The sequence below is a fragment of the Myotis nattereri genome (assembly GCF_964212035.1).
Source record: "Myotis nattereri genome assembly, chromosome: 2".
NCBI lineage: Eukaryota > Metazoa > Chordata > Mammalia > Chiroptera > Vespertilionidae > Myotis > Myotis nattereri.
The window spans coordinates 124,080,352-124,096,379 of record NC_138076.1 but is presented as its reverse complement, the minus strand read 5'-3'; the positions used below and the strand labels follow the sequence as shown (position 1 = coordinate 124,096,379).

At 42.1% G+C, this 16,028-nt stretch overlaps 1 protein-coding gene across 1 annotated transcript in view; it reads left to right on the top strand.

Moving 5' to 3' along the window:
* LOC308513853 (maestro heat-like repeat-containing protein family member 1) overlaps nt 1-16,028 on the top strand; it is a gene marked incomplete at its 5' end in the record, with an annotated part of 52,562 nt that overhangs the window by 35,074 nt on the left and 1,460 nt on the right. Inside the window, 4 exons of the mRNA XM_081083953.1 lie at nt 6,795-6,953; nt 7,532-7,654; nt 8,531-8,636; nt 10,818-10,883. Of these exons, the coding sequence (XP_080940079.1) occupies nt 6,795-6,953; nt 7,532-7,654; nt 8,531-8,636; nt 10,818-10,883 (454 nt within the window). The remainder of the gene's footprint in view (nt 1-6,794; nt 6,954-7,531; nt 7,655-8,530; nt 8,637-10,817; nt 10,884-16,028) is intronic.

Here is a 16,028-nt window from a genome sequence, read left to right as displayed (position 1 = left end):
CAGCTCTCCCTAATACATAGAAATAAACACAAGGAGACAGCCAAAATAAGGAGACAAAGAATCATGTTCCAATGAAAGAACAGAACAAAATTCCAGAAAAGTTACTAAATAAAATGGAGACAAGCAATCTACCAGATGCAGAATTCCAAACACAGGTTATTAGGATGCTAAATGGTCTCAGTGAGAACTTTAATGCAGAAGAAATCTAAAATCAAAGGTAGAGCCTGACCCCCATGACTCAGTGGTTGAGCATTGACCTATGAACTAGGAGGTCACAGTTCAATTACTGGTCAGGGCACATGCCCCATTTGTGAGCTCCATCCCCATTGGGGGACATTCAGGAGGCAGCCAATCAATGATTGTCTCTGACATTGATGTTTCTATCTTTCTCCCCCTCTTCCTTTCTCTCTGAAATCAATAAAAATATATTTTCAAAAACCATGAAGATAGAAAATATAAAAAAAGAACTATTTGGAAATGAACATACAATAACAAAGAAATACATTAGAGCCCTGACTGGTGTTGCTCAGTTGATTGGATGGTGTCCTGTACACCTAAAGGTTGTAGGTTCAATTCCTACTCAGGGCACATGCCCGGTTTGCAGGATTGATACCCGGTAGAGAGCATGCAGGAGGCAGCCAATCAATGCCTCGCTCTCACATGAATGCTTCTCTCTCCCTCTCCCTTCCTCTCTGTCTAAAAATAAATTTAAAAATCTTTGAAAAATAAAGAAATACATTAGAAGTAGTTAGCAGTAGATTGAATGAAGTAGTGGATCAAATCAGTGATTTCGCAGATAAGGGAGCAGACCACACCCCCTCAACACAGCAAAAAGAAAAAAGAATCCACAGAAAGTTGAGGATAGTTTAAGGGGCCTCTGTGATATCAAGTGTACCAACCTTTGTATCATTCAGGTACTAGAAGAAAGAGAGCAAAGAATTGAAAATCTATTTGAAAAAACCAGAAAACTTCCTTGACCTAGGAAGGAAACAGACATACAAGTCCTGAAAATGCAGAGAGGCCCAAATAAGATGAACCCAAAGAAGCCCACACCAAAATACATAATTAAAATGCAAAAGATTAAAAATGGAGAATCTTTAAAAAAAGAGAAGCATTGGTGAGAGAGAGAGAGAGAGAGAGAGAGAGAGAGAGAGAAGGGAGAGAGGGAAAAACCGTTTTGTTGTTCCCCTTCTTCATGGATTCATTGGTTGGTTCTTGTAGGTGCCCTGACTAGAGATCAGTCCACAACCTTGCCATAGTCAGCAACACTCTATCCAACTGGGCTACCCAGTCAGGGCCAAAGAGAGAATCTCCATACTCTTTTCCACTCCCATGCACCAATCTACATTCCCACCAACAGTGCGTGAAAATTCTTTTTTCTCCACGCCAATAATTGTTACTTATTGATGATAGTCATTCTGACTGTGTGAGGTGATATTTCAGTGTGGTTTTAATTTGCATTTCCCTGATGATTAGTGACGAGCATTTTTTCATGTCTATTTTCCATCTGTATGCCCTCTTTGGAGAAGTGTTTAAATCAGTTTTCCCCCCTGGTGTTGAGCTGTATAAATTCTTTATAAATTTTGTATATTAACCCTTTATCAGAATATGTTAACCCATTGGCGAACATGTTCTCCTATTCAGTAGGTTGTCTTTTTAAAAAATATTTTCTTATTGATTTAAGAGTGGAAGCAAGAGGGAGAGAGAAATAGAAACATCAGTCATTGTTAAGCTGCCTCCTGCATGTCTACATGCCTGCAACCCACGCATGTGCCCTGAATGGGAATCGAACTATGACTACCTGGTTCATAGGTTGATGCTCAACCACTGAGCCATGCCGGCTGGACTGACTTTTCACTTTGTTGATGGTTTTCTTTGCTGTACAGAAACTTTTTAGATTGATGTAGTCACATTTGTTTATTTTTTCTTGATTCCTTTGTCCAAAGAGATATATCAGAAAGGAAAATATTGCTAAGAGAAGTGTCAGAGATTTTACTCTATTGTCATCTAGAAGTTTTATGGGTTTAAGTCTTTAGTCCATTTTCAGTTTATTCTTGTGTATGGTGTAAGAAGGTGGTCTAGTTTCTTTCTCTTTTTTTGCATGTGTCCAATTTTTTCAACACCATTTATTGAATGGACTGTCTTTACCCCATTGTATGTTCTTGCCTCCTTTGACCATATAGGCGAGGGTTTATTTCTGGACTCTCCATTTTGTTCTGTTGATTTTTTTTTTGTTTTTTTTTTTTTGGGGGGGGGGCGGGGAGGGGTTTTGCCAGTACCATGCTGTTTTGATTACTATGGCCTTTGATATCAGGTAACATGATACCTCCAACTTTGTATTTCTTTCTCAAGATTGTTATTGGCTATTTGGGGTCTTTTGTGGTTCTAGATAAATTTGTGGATTATTTGTTCTAGTTCTGGGAAATAAAACATTGATATTTTGATAGGAATTATATTAAATGTATAGATTGTTTTAGGTAGTATGGATATTTTGACTATGTTAATTTTTCCTATCCAGTATAATCTTCCATTTATTTGTATCTTCTTCAGTGTATTTCTTTAATGTCTTCCATAGTTTTCTGAGAATGGTTCTTCTATCTCCTTGGTTAAATTTATTCCTAGGTATTTTATTTTATATATATTTTTTTCATATATTCTATTGATTTTTTACAGAGAGGAAGGGAGAGAGATAGAGAGTTAGAAACATCGATGCGAGAGAAACATCGATCAGCTGCCTCCTGCACATCTCCTACTGGGGATGTGCCTGCAACCCTGGTACATGCCCTTGACGGGAATCGAACCTGGGACCCTTCAGTCCACAGGCCGACGCTCTATCCACTGAGCCAAACTGGTTTCGGCTATTTTATATCATTTTTGATGCAGTTGTAAATGAGATTGTTCTCTTAGGTTTACTTTCTGGTAGTTTATTATTGGTTTTTACAAATGCAACTGCAAAGGAAAAAAAGGAAAAAAATGCAATGGATTTCTGAATATTTATTTTGTATCCTGATACTTTACTGAATTAATTTATCAATTCTAGTAGTCTATTTTGTTGGAATCTTTAGTGTTCTCAATATACAGTATCATGTCATATGCAAATAATGACAGTTTTATTTCTTTCCAGTTTTGATGCCTTTTATTTCTTCTTCTTGTCTCATTGCAGAACTATGTTGCCTAAGAGTGGTGGAAATGGACATCTCTGTCTTGTTTCTGATCTTTTAGTTTTTCCCTGTTGAGTTTGATGTTAGTTGCATGTTTGTGATAGATGGCCTTTATTATGTTACGGTATGTTCTCTCTATTTCTTCTTTGCTGAGAGTTTTTTTAAAATCATAATTTTGATGTGTCTTGGCGTGGTTCTCTTTGGGATTATCTTGTAGAGGACTCTCTGCACTTCCTGGACATGTGTGTCTTTTTCCTTCATAAAGTTAGGAAAGTTTTCCATCATTATTTCTTCAAATAGGTTTTTAATCCCTTGCTTGCTTTCTGGTCCTTGTGGTGCCCCCGATAATGCAGACATTGGTATACTTGATGTTGTCCCAGAGGCCCCTTATGGCATTATCATTTTTTAAAATTCTCTTTTAGCCCTGGCTCGTTCACTGAGTGTTTAGAGCATAGGCCCATGGACAGAAGGGTCACAGGGTCAATTCTGGTCAAAGGTTCAATACCTGGCCCTGGTTGGGGAGTGTGCGGGACGCAACCAATCCATGTGTCTCTCTCACATCAATGTATCTCTCCCTCTGTCTCTCCCAGTCCCTTCCAACTCTCTCTAAAAATTACTAGATAAAATATCCTCGGATGAAGATTAACAACAAGAAGAATTCTCTCTCTCTCTTTTTTTTTCACTGCTCTGATTTGCTATTCTATGCTACCTTATCTTCCAAATTGCAAATTCAATCCTTTGCTTCATTTAGTCTATAGTTGGTTCCTTCTAGTGTATTCTGTATTTTTCACTGGTTCTTTTTTATAGTTTCTGTGTTCTATTACTATCTTTTCTTGTTTTCACTGAGTTCATCCGTTCTTCCCTACGTTTATGGAGCATCCTTTTAACCATTGTTTTGAACTCTGTATTTAGTAGATTGCTTGCCTTAATTGTTTTTAGTTCTTTTCCTGGGGATTTCTTCTGTTATTTTATTTGGGGCGTGTTTCCTTGTATTCTCACGTTGGCTACCTCTCTGTATTTGCTTTATTGTATTAGGTAGATCTGCTATGTCTCCCCATCTTGGTATTTATTTCGTAGGTGTCCAGCGGGGCTTGGTAGTGCTGTCTCCCTGATCACTAGAGCAAGGTATTCTGGGAGTGTGTTATGTGAGCCCTCTTGTTGTAGTAGGGTCTTTTTGAAAAAGAATATTTATTTATTTTTAGAGAGAAAAGAAGGGAGAAAGAGAGAGAGAAACATCAGTATGAGAGCAACATTGATCAGCTGCCTTCTGCACTCTCCCTTAATAGGGATAGAGCCCACAATCTGGGCATGTGGCCTGACCAAGAATTGAACTGGCAATCTTTCAGTGCACAGGAAGACAACCAACCTACTGAAGCACACTAGCCAGGGCTGTAGTTGACCCTTATTGATGTTGGTGCATCCATGGGTGGGGTTTACCTTCAGGCTGGCTGAATATGAGGATTGACCCTGATCTCACTGTATGAGCTGCTGGGCAGGGACTAACCCCATGAAGTAGAATTCACCCCAGCAGGGTCTGGTATCTGCCAAAATCTTCCTTTCAATGTGCCACTTGTGGGGCTAATTGCGTTGTGCTCTAATGTGGTCTGAAGCCTGCCACCAGGTCCTGAGGCCTCTTGGGAGGGACTCTGGTGCTGGTGAATATCAGATGCTGCCTGTGACTGGCCCTGGGCTACCTGTCAGGAGCTACAAAAGATCCACATTTTGTGGAAGCCTCTGCAAGACAGGGGTGCATATGGGAGGAGCCAAAGTGCATGCCAAGGCCAGGCTCCACTAGCACCAAACCCATGGGAGGGGTCAGCAGAAGTCCCAAGGCACTCCAAGATATGCCTTTCCTGCTGGCTTCCTGTTAGACCAAATCACTGGAATTGCCTCTGGCAATATGCAAATTGAAGTAGGTTCTCATGTTAGGGCCAGTGGTATTCACCAGGTTGATACATATACAAACCTGAAGCCAGTACTACTTCTGAGGCCGTTCAGCAAATGTCTCATTGTACACCAGGCCCAGCTGCCAGCTGCCACCTGCATTGGGCCTACAGACATTTGTGGTGGGGTGGGTTTTTAAGGGAGTCATCAGGGTGAGGCCAGCAGAGTTTATAGGGCTAAAACAGACCAATATTTGGTCATGTGGATAGAGAGCTTTGCACAGCAATGGTGGCTCCAGTCAGCATGTGAGGGGGAAAATGACCCTCACCCTAAAGCCACAGAACTCAGTATCTGACATCCCGTTTGTCTGCCTACACATCCTAAAGATCCCTCCAAGAAAGTCTGCACTGCCAGCTCAGGCTGGCTGGTGGGAGCTTGGCAGGGCAGGGAAACAGGTATTTGGGAGAGAGTACTAATACATTCCACCAGGCTGATGCCCTGTGGAGGGGAATGCTCAACCCAAGAAATATGGCATCTGTGGACTGTGGTGGGAGAGGGATTCAACACAAGGACCTTGCTGGCTGTCCCTTTAGCTCTCTCCCTGAAGCCACACAACCCAGTCTCTCCCTGTATGACTCCAGTCTGCCCTGAGCCACCTTCCCTGTGCTGGAGTCCATGGCGAGAGGCTGCAAACAACATTTTCTGCACTGACTTTTTAAGGGGGCTCCTGGGATTCCAGCAGACTCCCTTCTCTCCCTAATAGATGGAATCTCTGATGACTTTCACAGCCAGGAATTAGGTGGGTTTCTCTTCCTTTTGTGGTGCTCCAGGCTGAGGAGCCTGTGTTGCGTTGAGCCCATTGCTCCTGACAGAGGACTTCGTAGGTGAAATATCTCTCCAGATTCTCTACTGCTGCACATGTGGGGCCACCTCTTTTTGAGCCTCAGTCCATCCTACCAGTCTCCATGTGGCTGCTTCTGTAAATCCTTGGTCATAAGACTTCTGTTCAGCTGGACTTCAATTGGTTACTTAGGTTGATTGTTCTAAAATTTAGTTGTACTTCTGGTTTGATCCTGGGAGGAGGTGAGTGTAACTTCCACCTACTCCACCACTGTATTGGATCCTGTTGGTTTTTTTTTTAATTAAAATACTAACATTGAATCATCCCTCTGTATAGCCATTATGTGCTTTGTGCAAAATATAATTCAACTTGTTAAAATATCTGTTTTCCATATCCTACAAATTGAGGAACTGTCTTGTCCCATCATGTCTGCTATTTAGTAAGTGCCTAGCTCATAATAGGTGCTTAAAAAATATTTGTACAGTTAATATATACTATACTCTTGAAAGTGTATAAAGTTTAGCTGTTTGTGATCCTTGCTAATTAACACAAGCTAATATAGATTTAAACAATTACAGCATAACCGGGACAATTAAATTTTTTTTAAATTTGGCATTCTTGAGCTAAATCCCCAGAAGAGAATAAAGTGATAGGTTGTAGATATGATCCAGAGCAGAACTGAAATTATAATCTTAGTTTCCCTAGCACAGTGCCATAACCCTAGGAGGCTTATTAGCTCTAGGGGGCTAAGAGATTTACTCAGCTACACAAATCATGCTGCCTTTCCAGTATGTAAAAGCAGCGTCCTTTGGACATGAAAAATGAAATGTGGGTGTATGAAAGCCAAGCCAGGCAGGGTCAGAGGGAAACCATAGCTTCCTCATTCTCCGTTTTGCTCTTCATGGCAGGAGAGGGACCAGGTGAGGATCACAGCCACCTCTGCCTTTGGGCACATGCTACATCGAGTCAACAAATTCAGGCCTGGATATGGCATCAAGAAACATCTGTACAGTTTTTTAGTCCCGCTGCTGCTTAGCTTAGAGAACGACAACACAGAGGTGGTCAAGGTATGGGTGATCTCTGTCCTGCCAAACTCAGCCTGATACAACCCCTATCTGCTAGAGCACAGCCCCTTCCCTTTAGTCCTCTTTCATGAGCCTGGTCTGGGATCTACATTCACTCTACACCAGTGGTTCTCAACCTTCTGGCCATTTAAATACAGTTCCTCATGTTGTGACCCAACCATAAAATTATTTTCGTTGCTGCTACATAACTGTAATGTTGCTACTGTTATGAATCGTAATATAAATATCTGATATGAAGGATGGTCTTCGGCGACTCCTGTGAAAGGGTCGTTCGACAGCCAAAGGGGTCACGACCCACAGGTTGAGAACCGCTGCTCTACACCTCTTTGGTATCATCTTCTGGGCTGAATCTGAGCACTTTTACCCTCTACTGGGTGCCATCAGTCTTAGACAGATATGGTACTCCTCCCTGAAGTTATTTACATCTTTTCACACGATCAAGGCCCCTGATCCCAGCAACTAATCCCAACCAAACCCCTTGTGGGCTAGTTTCATGGTCAGGCCTGGCTCTCTAGAATTATAGGAGTGAGACTTAGGATTTCCTTGTCTCCATCCCATAGGCCTGTGGAGCAGCCCTGACTGAGTGGACTAAGGTGATTGGCTGGTCGTCCTTCACACAGATGTTTCAGCATACCACCCTCAGTGATCACATGCAGGTGTTGGAAGAAACATGCAACCATTTGGTGAGTGAGAGTCTCTGAGGAAGCCGGTTGCAATATGCATGCTATGGACTCACTGGCAGGCTTGGTGGGCAAAGAGGAGAAGGCTGACAGAAGATGTATTCTTTCCTTTCCTTGATTCTCATTCTTTCTCATCAGCAAACTCTGAGAACCCACATTTGGGATGCCAGTCCCTGGATCTCCATATTTGATCCTCTTAGCATCCCAAACTGCCTCAGAGGCTAGGGACATCATGCAAGGTGAATAGATGCCAATGGGATAGAAGCCTTCTGGTTAGAGGAAGAAGTATAGACAGGATTCCTCAGGGCTTGAGATCACCAATCATGGTGGTAACGGTCTGTAGCTTCAGTGACTTCAGTGAAGTCAAGAACAGGCCATAGAGCAGGAATCCTTGTTGAAAAGTAAACATTTAAGGGCTACGCAAGTAGGTTAGGAACTAAATGATTAATTCTAATATTATGAATTTGAATGTTTTACATAGATAGAGCACTTTACCCTGTACACTTTAACATCCATTATCCCATTGGAGCCACTGGTAGGTTCGGCAGGTTTTATTTCAACACTTCAGATGAAAAAGCTGAGGCCAGTGTCAGGACCAGTATTCAAACATGCGTCTCCTGGCTCTACATCAGTTGTTTTCTCCCTTATCATGTTGGTTCCTAGGGGCAAAATTCTCTTTTTGAACTTCCTGCTGAGTCTGCACTGTTGCTGGGGTGGGGGTGTCTGAGTGTCTAGGTTCACATCGTTTAAGCGAACTGAAGACAGAAAATGCTGCTGCTTGTGGACAAGATGAGAGGGCCAAGGCTGCAAGACGGTCTTCAGTAGAGTTCCCAGCAGCCCCCCTCTCCTTGTCAGCATTACACCTCTTTGACTTCACAGGTGAATACATGCAAAAGACAATTAGTGGGGGAGTTACTGTTTCAGAGCTTCAGCTTCCTGAAGAGCTCCGAGTCCTTCCTACGGACAGCTGCACTCCATTTCATAGGTAAGGGGTCCCTCCTGTCAATTCCTCCCTTCTCTCCAGCAGGAAAGCCCTCCTTGACCTTTCACTAAAGGGCTAAGCCAGAACCATGGCATGAAGAAGTTGGTTACATCCTTTCCTAGCTTTGACCTGATTTGAGATATGCTGTCAGAATCCAAAATTTGTGTTAGAAAAGCCTGGGGAGGAGTAGTAAGCTATCTGCCTTTGTCCTGGCTCTGTGTGCATCTACACACTTTGTCAGCATGCTGCTTTGTGAGGAAGAGAAATGTATGCATTTGGAAGGAAAAAACTGTTGCTTCAACTGGAACCCCATGGATTTCTCAAAATATTTTTTGTTTTAAACTATAACTGTATGTGTTTATGTTAGAAAGCATAAAATATTCAGACTGGCTGAAAGAAGACAATGAGTAATGCCAGAACTTACATCATTTGGATTTAACCACTACTAACACCATAGAATTATTTTTCTTAAAAATATGCTACACACACACACACACAGACACACACACATGCACATGCACACACACATATATATAGCACTTTAAAAAATATATGTTTTTAATTGATTTTAGAGAGAGAAGAAGGGAGAGAGAGAATCATTGATTGGCTGCCCCCTGCATTCCCCCTACTGGATATTGAGCCCACAAGCCAGGTAGGTGCCTTGACTGGAAATTGAACCATAATATCTTGGGTCCTTGACCGATGCTCAATCACTGACCCACTGGAGCAGAACTATAGAACTTCCATTTATTTGATTATTTTAAATATTTTTATTGATTTTTTACAGAGAAGAAGGGAGAGGGATAGAGATTTAGAAAAAAAATGAGAGAGAAACATTGATCAGCTGCCTCCTGCACACTCCCTACTGGGGATGTGCCCACAACCAAGGTACATGCCCTTGACCAGAATGGAACCTGGGAGCAAAAAGTTAGGGCAAACTTTTTAAAAGTAAACTTTGGTACATAGCTCTATCACAAATACATGCATTACATACTCATCAACATTTTATTTAATGACTACATGATATTAATTTTATTGTATAGATGGATTTATGAAACCAGTCCTTATTTTTGAATATTGAGACTGTGTTATCTTTTGTTTTTATAGACAGGGACATAGTGGTTAAATCTCTGCATGTCATCATGATTATTTTGTTAAGATACATTGCTTAAAAGTAGAGTTCCTGACTCTTCCCATTTGCAACGTCATGGATGGAACTGGAGAGCATTATGCTAAGTGAAATAAGCCAGTCAGTGAAGGAAAAACAGCACATGATCTCACTCATTCATGGATAATAGAGACCATTATAAACTTTTGAACAATAATAGATACAGAGGCAGAGCTGCCTCAAACAGATTGTCAAACTGCATTGGGAAGGCCGGGGAGGGTTGGGGGGCAGGAGGTAGGGGGGTAAGAGATCAACTAAAGGACTTGTATGCATGCATATAAGCATAACCAATGGACATAAGACACTGGGGAATAGGGGAGGCTAGGGGACTGTCTAGGGCGGGGGGATAAAATGGACACATATGTAATACCCTTTGTAATACTTGAAGCAATAAAAAAGAAGAAAAAAAAAGAAAAAACAAAACAAAACAAACACACACACACACACACACACACACACACAAGTAGAGTTCCTGGACCCAAAGGGTATGCGGAATTTTAAGGATTTGGAACTGGCCTCTAAAAAGTTAGATTCATTTTCTCTTGTCACCAGTATGTATATGAGTATCCATTTCGCCAAACATTTGGCAACACTAGGTAATAAGTTTTTAAAATCATTACCAATTTGCTAGGTGAAAACAAAGAAGCTTGTTGTTTTGGTTATTATTATTTTTTTTTAATCAACAGCTAGGTTATGTATTTTGTCCTGTTTATTGCCCATCCATATTTTATTTTTGCAAATTATTGCCTAGTGCCCCCTGTCCATCCTTCTGTTGGAGTAGGAGCCCCATGAAGTTTAACATCCTTGGTGCAGGCTCCACTTATCAGCTGGGTCACAGCTGCTCTGAGGGCTGTTCTTTCACTAGGTCACTGACATGTAGCCAGCAAGGCATCTCTTACATACATTCCTTGCTAAAATCATTTTATAAATTTCCTTGTTCACTACCGAGCCTGGGGAAAGGGATGGCCCAAAGGCTCAGGAATTCTGGATAGACTTTACATCTGTTCTGTCTTTAGCATTAATAGCTAAGAAGATAAACCTGCATTCCATACATGAGGATGATGTGCAGCTGTTACGAAATGGTGAGTCTGGGCCTCGCACCTGGGTTCTGGGTTACATAAGGGGATGGGTCAAGATAGAAATTAGGAAGGGGCAATTCCTGATGCACATATGCCATTATTTTAAAAGTTTACTCTTACCAGTATGAATGTTATATCTAAAAGTTTAAGTGAAGAGAAGTAAGAGAAAGATAAGATTATTTATCATCATACCAGTTAGATAAAAGCTCTGCTAACAACACGTTCTTGTCACTGCTCCTCTGTCCTGTGCTCTGGGCTGACCCTGCAGAGGTGTGTAAGGCAGACATGGTTCCTTTTCCCCCGAAGAACATGCAGTTTTGTGTTCTTTTTTACTGCCTTAAAATATTTTAAAATTAATTTATACTTATAGAGCCCTTGATATATTAATATTTAAGTTATTTCAATTTTTTTGCTATTCAAACAATGCTACCATGAACATTCTTATATATGCCTCCTTATATGCAAGTGTAATTCTTACTCCAGACTAGGTACTAAAAGGTAGACTTTTATTATGCATGTTGAACTTAACCGAGTTTAAAGTACAACATTTTAATCTTTCCTACTATGTTGACATGAATTTCAATCACCGCCTTTCCCAATTACAGACTTTTATTAACCAATATTTTAGTTCCTTTTGTAAAATCATAATTTATATGCTATGATTATTGTTATTGTATACAAACTATAGATTTACAAAGTGTTATATGCTCACCATTCCTTTTTATATCTCTGACCATCCCTCAGGGGTCATTTTTCTCCATCCTTTTAGAAGTTTCTTTAGTACTGGTATCTTTTTCAAAAATCCTCACTGGAAGATATGTTTATTGCCTTGAGAAGGGAGAGTAGGAGAGAGAGAAAGAGAGAGAGAGAGAGAGAGAGAGAGAGAGAGAGATCAATCGGTTGCCTCCTGTACGTGCCCTATAGGGGATGGAACCTGCAACCTTTTGGTGTAGGGAATGACACTCCAACCAACTGAGCCACCTGGCCAGGGCTAGTGCTGGTATCTTTTTTTTGCACACTTTTTATTAATATTTTTATTGATTAAGTTATTGCATTTTAGTGCTGGTATCTTGATAATATACTGTCTTAGATTTTGTTTGTAAGAATTTCTTCTTACCCTCATCCTTGCAAGATAGCTTTACTAGTTTTAAAATTCTACACCAACAATTAATTTCTCTCAGCATTTTGAAGACATTGTGCTATTATTTCCTGGCTTTCTTTGTTGCTAACTAGAAGCCTACTATTCTAGTTTTTTTTTTCCATTGTAGGTAATCTCTCCTTTTCCTGTGGCTGTTTTAAGATTTTTTAAAATGTTATTTAAAAATATAGAGAATCTATCTAATAAAGAGGAAATATGCTAATTGACCCTTATTCCAGCGCAAATATGGCAGTGTCCACAGCCAATAAGGAGGGAATATGCTAATTGACTGCCCCGCCCTCAAAGATGGCGGCACCAACAGCCACAAGATGGCGGTGCCCAGTCCCCTCAGCCCCCCCCCCAGGGCGGCAGGTACGCAGCAAGGCCGAGCCTGCCCCCAGTGGGCACAGCTGCTCCACTTGCCTGCTTCCGGAGACTCCCACTCCACTCAGCCCCCCAGCTGCCCAGGTCCAGCCTGAGACTAAGAATTAGGGCTAGCCGATGCTTATGCTGCTGGCAGGGGCAGCAGCAGAGGTGTGATGGGGTGTTGCCTGCCCCTGATTGCCGGGTCACCTCCCACACCTGAGGGCTCCTGGACTGTGAGAGGAGCCTCATCCAGTGCATGAATTTTCTTTCACTGGGCCTCTAGTAATATAGTAACCAGGTTCCCATACTCCAATTTCAGCAAGTAGCAATTCATGGTCACCTTTTCTTTTTTAAAAGATATGTGGTTTGCTGTTGTTGTTGTTTTTTATTTCAGAAAGAGGAAGAGAGAGGGAGAGAGAGAGAGGGAGAGGGAGATAGAAGCATCAATGATGAGAATTATCAATTGGCTGCCTCCTGCACGCCCCCTACTGAGGATTGAGCTCACAACCAGGCATGTGGCCTGACCAGGAATCGAACAGTAACCCCCTGGTTCATGAGTCTATGCTGAACTACTGAGCCATGATGGCCAGGTCTCCATTATTTTTAATCTTACCAAAGTCCTAAAAAAGAGGTAGGAATGGAAGTTGGTAGTGTGGAGAAAGAGGAGCTGCTATTCCCAATGTCCATCAGAAGAGAAAGTTTTACCTCACCTTTCAAAACCCTTTGCTCCCTTCAGTCCCTGAAGAGCCACACCTATGTTTTATATAGGATGTACTTCTGCTGACTCCCTGCCATTGTTCTCTAGTAATTACATTTGTTAATTATTGAAAACCTACTGTATACTATGTACTATTCTAAGCATGAGATACTGCAGTGAACAAAACTGATAACCTATCCTTCATGCAGTTTACATTCTAGTCGGGAAGGGAGGAATACCCCCTCAACAAATACGTAGATGTTAGATAAGCACTGTGGAGGTCACTATCTCCATAAGGCAAGGGGTAAGAAGGGCCGGAGTGGGGTCCGGGGTACCCCTCCGCTATGGGACATTTAAGAAGACAGCCGGAGGAAATGAGGGAGTGAACCCTATGACTCTTTGAGGGATAAGCACTTGGCATGTTCAAGGAAGAACAAGAAGAGCAATGTGATGGCATGGAGTGAGCAAAAGGACGGGCAGGAGGTGATGAGATCAGAGAACAGCAGTGGGGCCATGTTGATGCGGCCTTTAGCCATGGTAAAGATTTAGGGTTTTACTTGAGTGTAGGGTGCAGCATGGAACACAGTTCTTAACTCTGCTAATGGACACTGGGAAGAGTTTAGGTTGCTTGTGATCAATGGTGAGTGGTATAATTCATTCCAGGACCAAATGGAAAGGATTTTTGAATTACTTATTCTTCACTATTTTTCATACCACAGTTTCCTTCCTTGATGTAGAGACAAGATGAAGAGAATGTTTGCTTTTCTAGCTCCTGTTTCTATGTCTCAGCCCTTTTGTAGTTGAGAGTGTTATGTGTTTGTCTGAAAGTCCTGGCATGAATGCCACAGGCTTGCTGTTCTGGTGTTGCAGATGCCTATCCTCAGGGGCTTTGCCCTCTACTTTGAGCCCAGTTAAAGTTTCTTGGTGCCTGCTGTGAGGTAATATTTGAGGGATGCTGTTTGTGAGGTAGTGGTGGAATCGTGTCTAAGAGGAAATACCTAGCAGACAACTGGAGAGAGACAAGTCCTTGTCTTTACAGCTCTTTGTCCAGAGAGTAAAATGGTAAATGACTTCTAAGGGTACTTTCTTCCACAAAGTCTGCATTACTCAGACCACTGTCACATACTAGATCTCTTGATAATGAGCCATGTGAACTTGGGGTGCCTCAGTTTCTCCATTGGCATCATGAGGATAATAGTGCTGATCTTGAACATTGTTTTGAAGATTGAACACAAAACATGGGAAGCACTGAGCTTTGCTGGGCACATAGATGTCCCACAAAACATCTGTGTTGAACTGACTCAGGCTTCTGGACCAGGGGAGGGGTGGTAGTGGGAGGGCAGGTAGGGAGTATATTTGTAGCTAAGGGAGTATATTTGTTGCTTCCCAGAGAGAAGCCATTCTACTGCTAGCACATTAACCATTAGCTGGTAGCATCTGCCCTCTGAGGGCTTGACCCTGGCTTTATTTCTGGCTCTGACATTTTGTATGCTGGCTGCCTTCTCTTACGTTTTACAGTTGAGGTCTCTACTAAATAGTAGACACCTATTCCAGCTACCATAGTTCAATTTCAGGGAAAGTATATCCAGAATGGAAATGTTGGACTCCTATGTCTATCATTGAATTCCCCTTGCCTTCCTCTTCCCACCCAGCCTCCTAGAAAGATGCCCAAATACCTAGATAGGAGGACATTTTTCCAAAGGAAAATACTTGTCGTGTTTCCCTCCACGTCCTGCGTGGTTCAGGGTTCGGGTCTGGAAGAGGAGCCGCACAACAAATGAAATAGAAAAGACAAGAGATAATTTGGGAATATTGGGGGCCAGGCGAGCAAGTCCAACTCAAGGAGAAGGACTTCCACTGTGCTCAGGTCTCACCAAGCTTTTTATAGTGAGAGGTAAACAAGGTAGTGGTTACCATAGTTACACAGTTCTTGTGAGTTTCACTTGTTTTGACCATGGTTACACTTCCTGCACTTCCTCAGCCCCTTAGCTTCCCAGATAAGATCTAGGGAGTGTTATAAGGTCAAGCCTAATTATGCTAAGAGGACTGTGCCCTCTAAGCTGGGAATTGTTTGTGACTTTACCCACAGGTCAGTCCGAGGCTTAACCCTATATCAGCTTCCCACAAATACTTCTAATTACACTTCCACCCATGTCTAGTGCTGAGCAAACCTGTGGTTGAGAAGTGGTTCTTTAAAGGATTGTATATTTTTCTATATAGTGCAAGCCCAACTCTCTTTTTTTCTATTCTAAATGAGATCAACGTGAAGCTGTAGACTTTGATGGCCTGGTTGGCTTTTAGATTTGTTGAGCCCACATTCTTCCTGTCCCTTTTCTCCTTTGCAATACTAGTAAGTAATTTCCTGTCTCCATCCCTCTGTTCCCACTCAACTCTGAGCTATGCACCCCTATTCCTTAACTGGACCACTTTGTCAGCTCCTGACATGCGGTTCCTCTCTCTACACTACTCTCCATGCAGCAGCCAGGATCTCCTTGAAACGTGTACACTGGATATGGCACGCCTTTGCTTAAACCCCTTCAGTGGCTCTCCACTGCTCTTTGCGTCAAAGTTTGGTCCCTTACCCTGGGTCACAGGATCTGAAAAATCTGGCTTCTGACTTCTCTCCACCCTTAGCCTACATCATGTCCCCCTCACTAGAAGGGGCAGCCACTCTGGCTATTTTCTGCAGGATGACGCAATCCCTGCCTCCACTGAGACACTTTCTGCCCTTGATCTTCATGGGGCTGCCTTGGAGGCTGGCTCCCATTCTTTGCATCCCAGCTCAAATGTCACCTTCTCAGAGAGGCATTCCCTGACTGGCCTATCTAAAGGGGTCCTTCCCAGGTAGGTGTTCTCATCATACTGTTAAATTTCCTTCTTTGCACTTAATTTATGTTTACTTTTTTTTCTCCACTAGAATATTAAGTTCTATTTTTAAAAATATCTA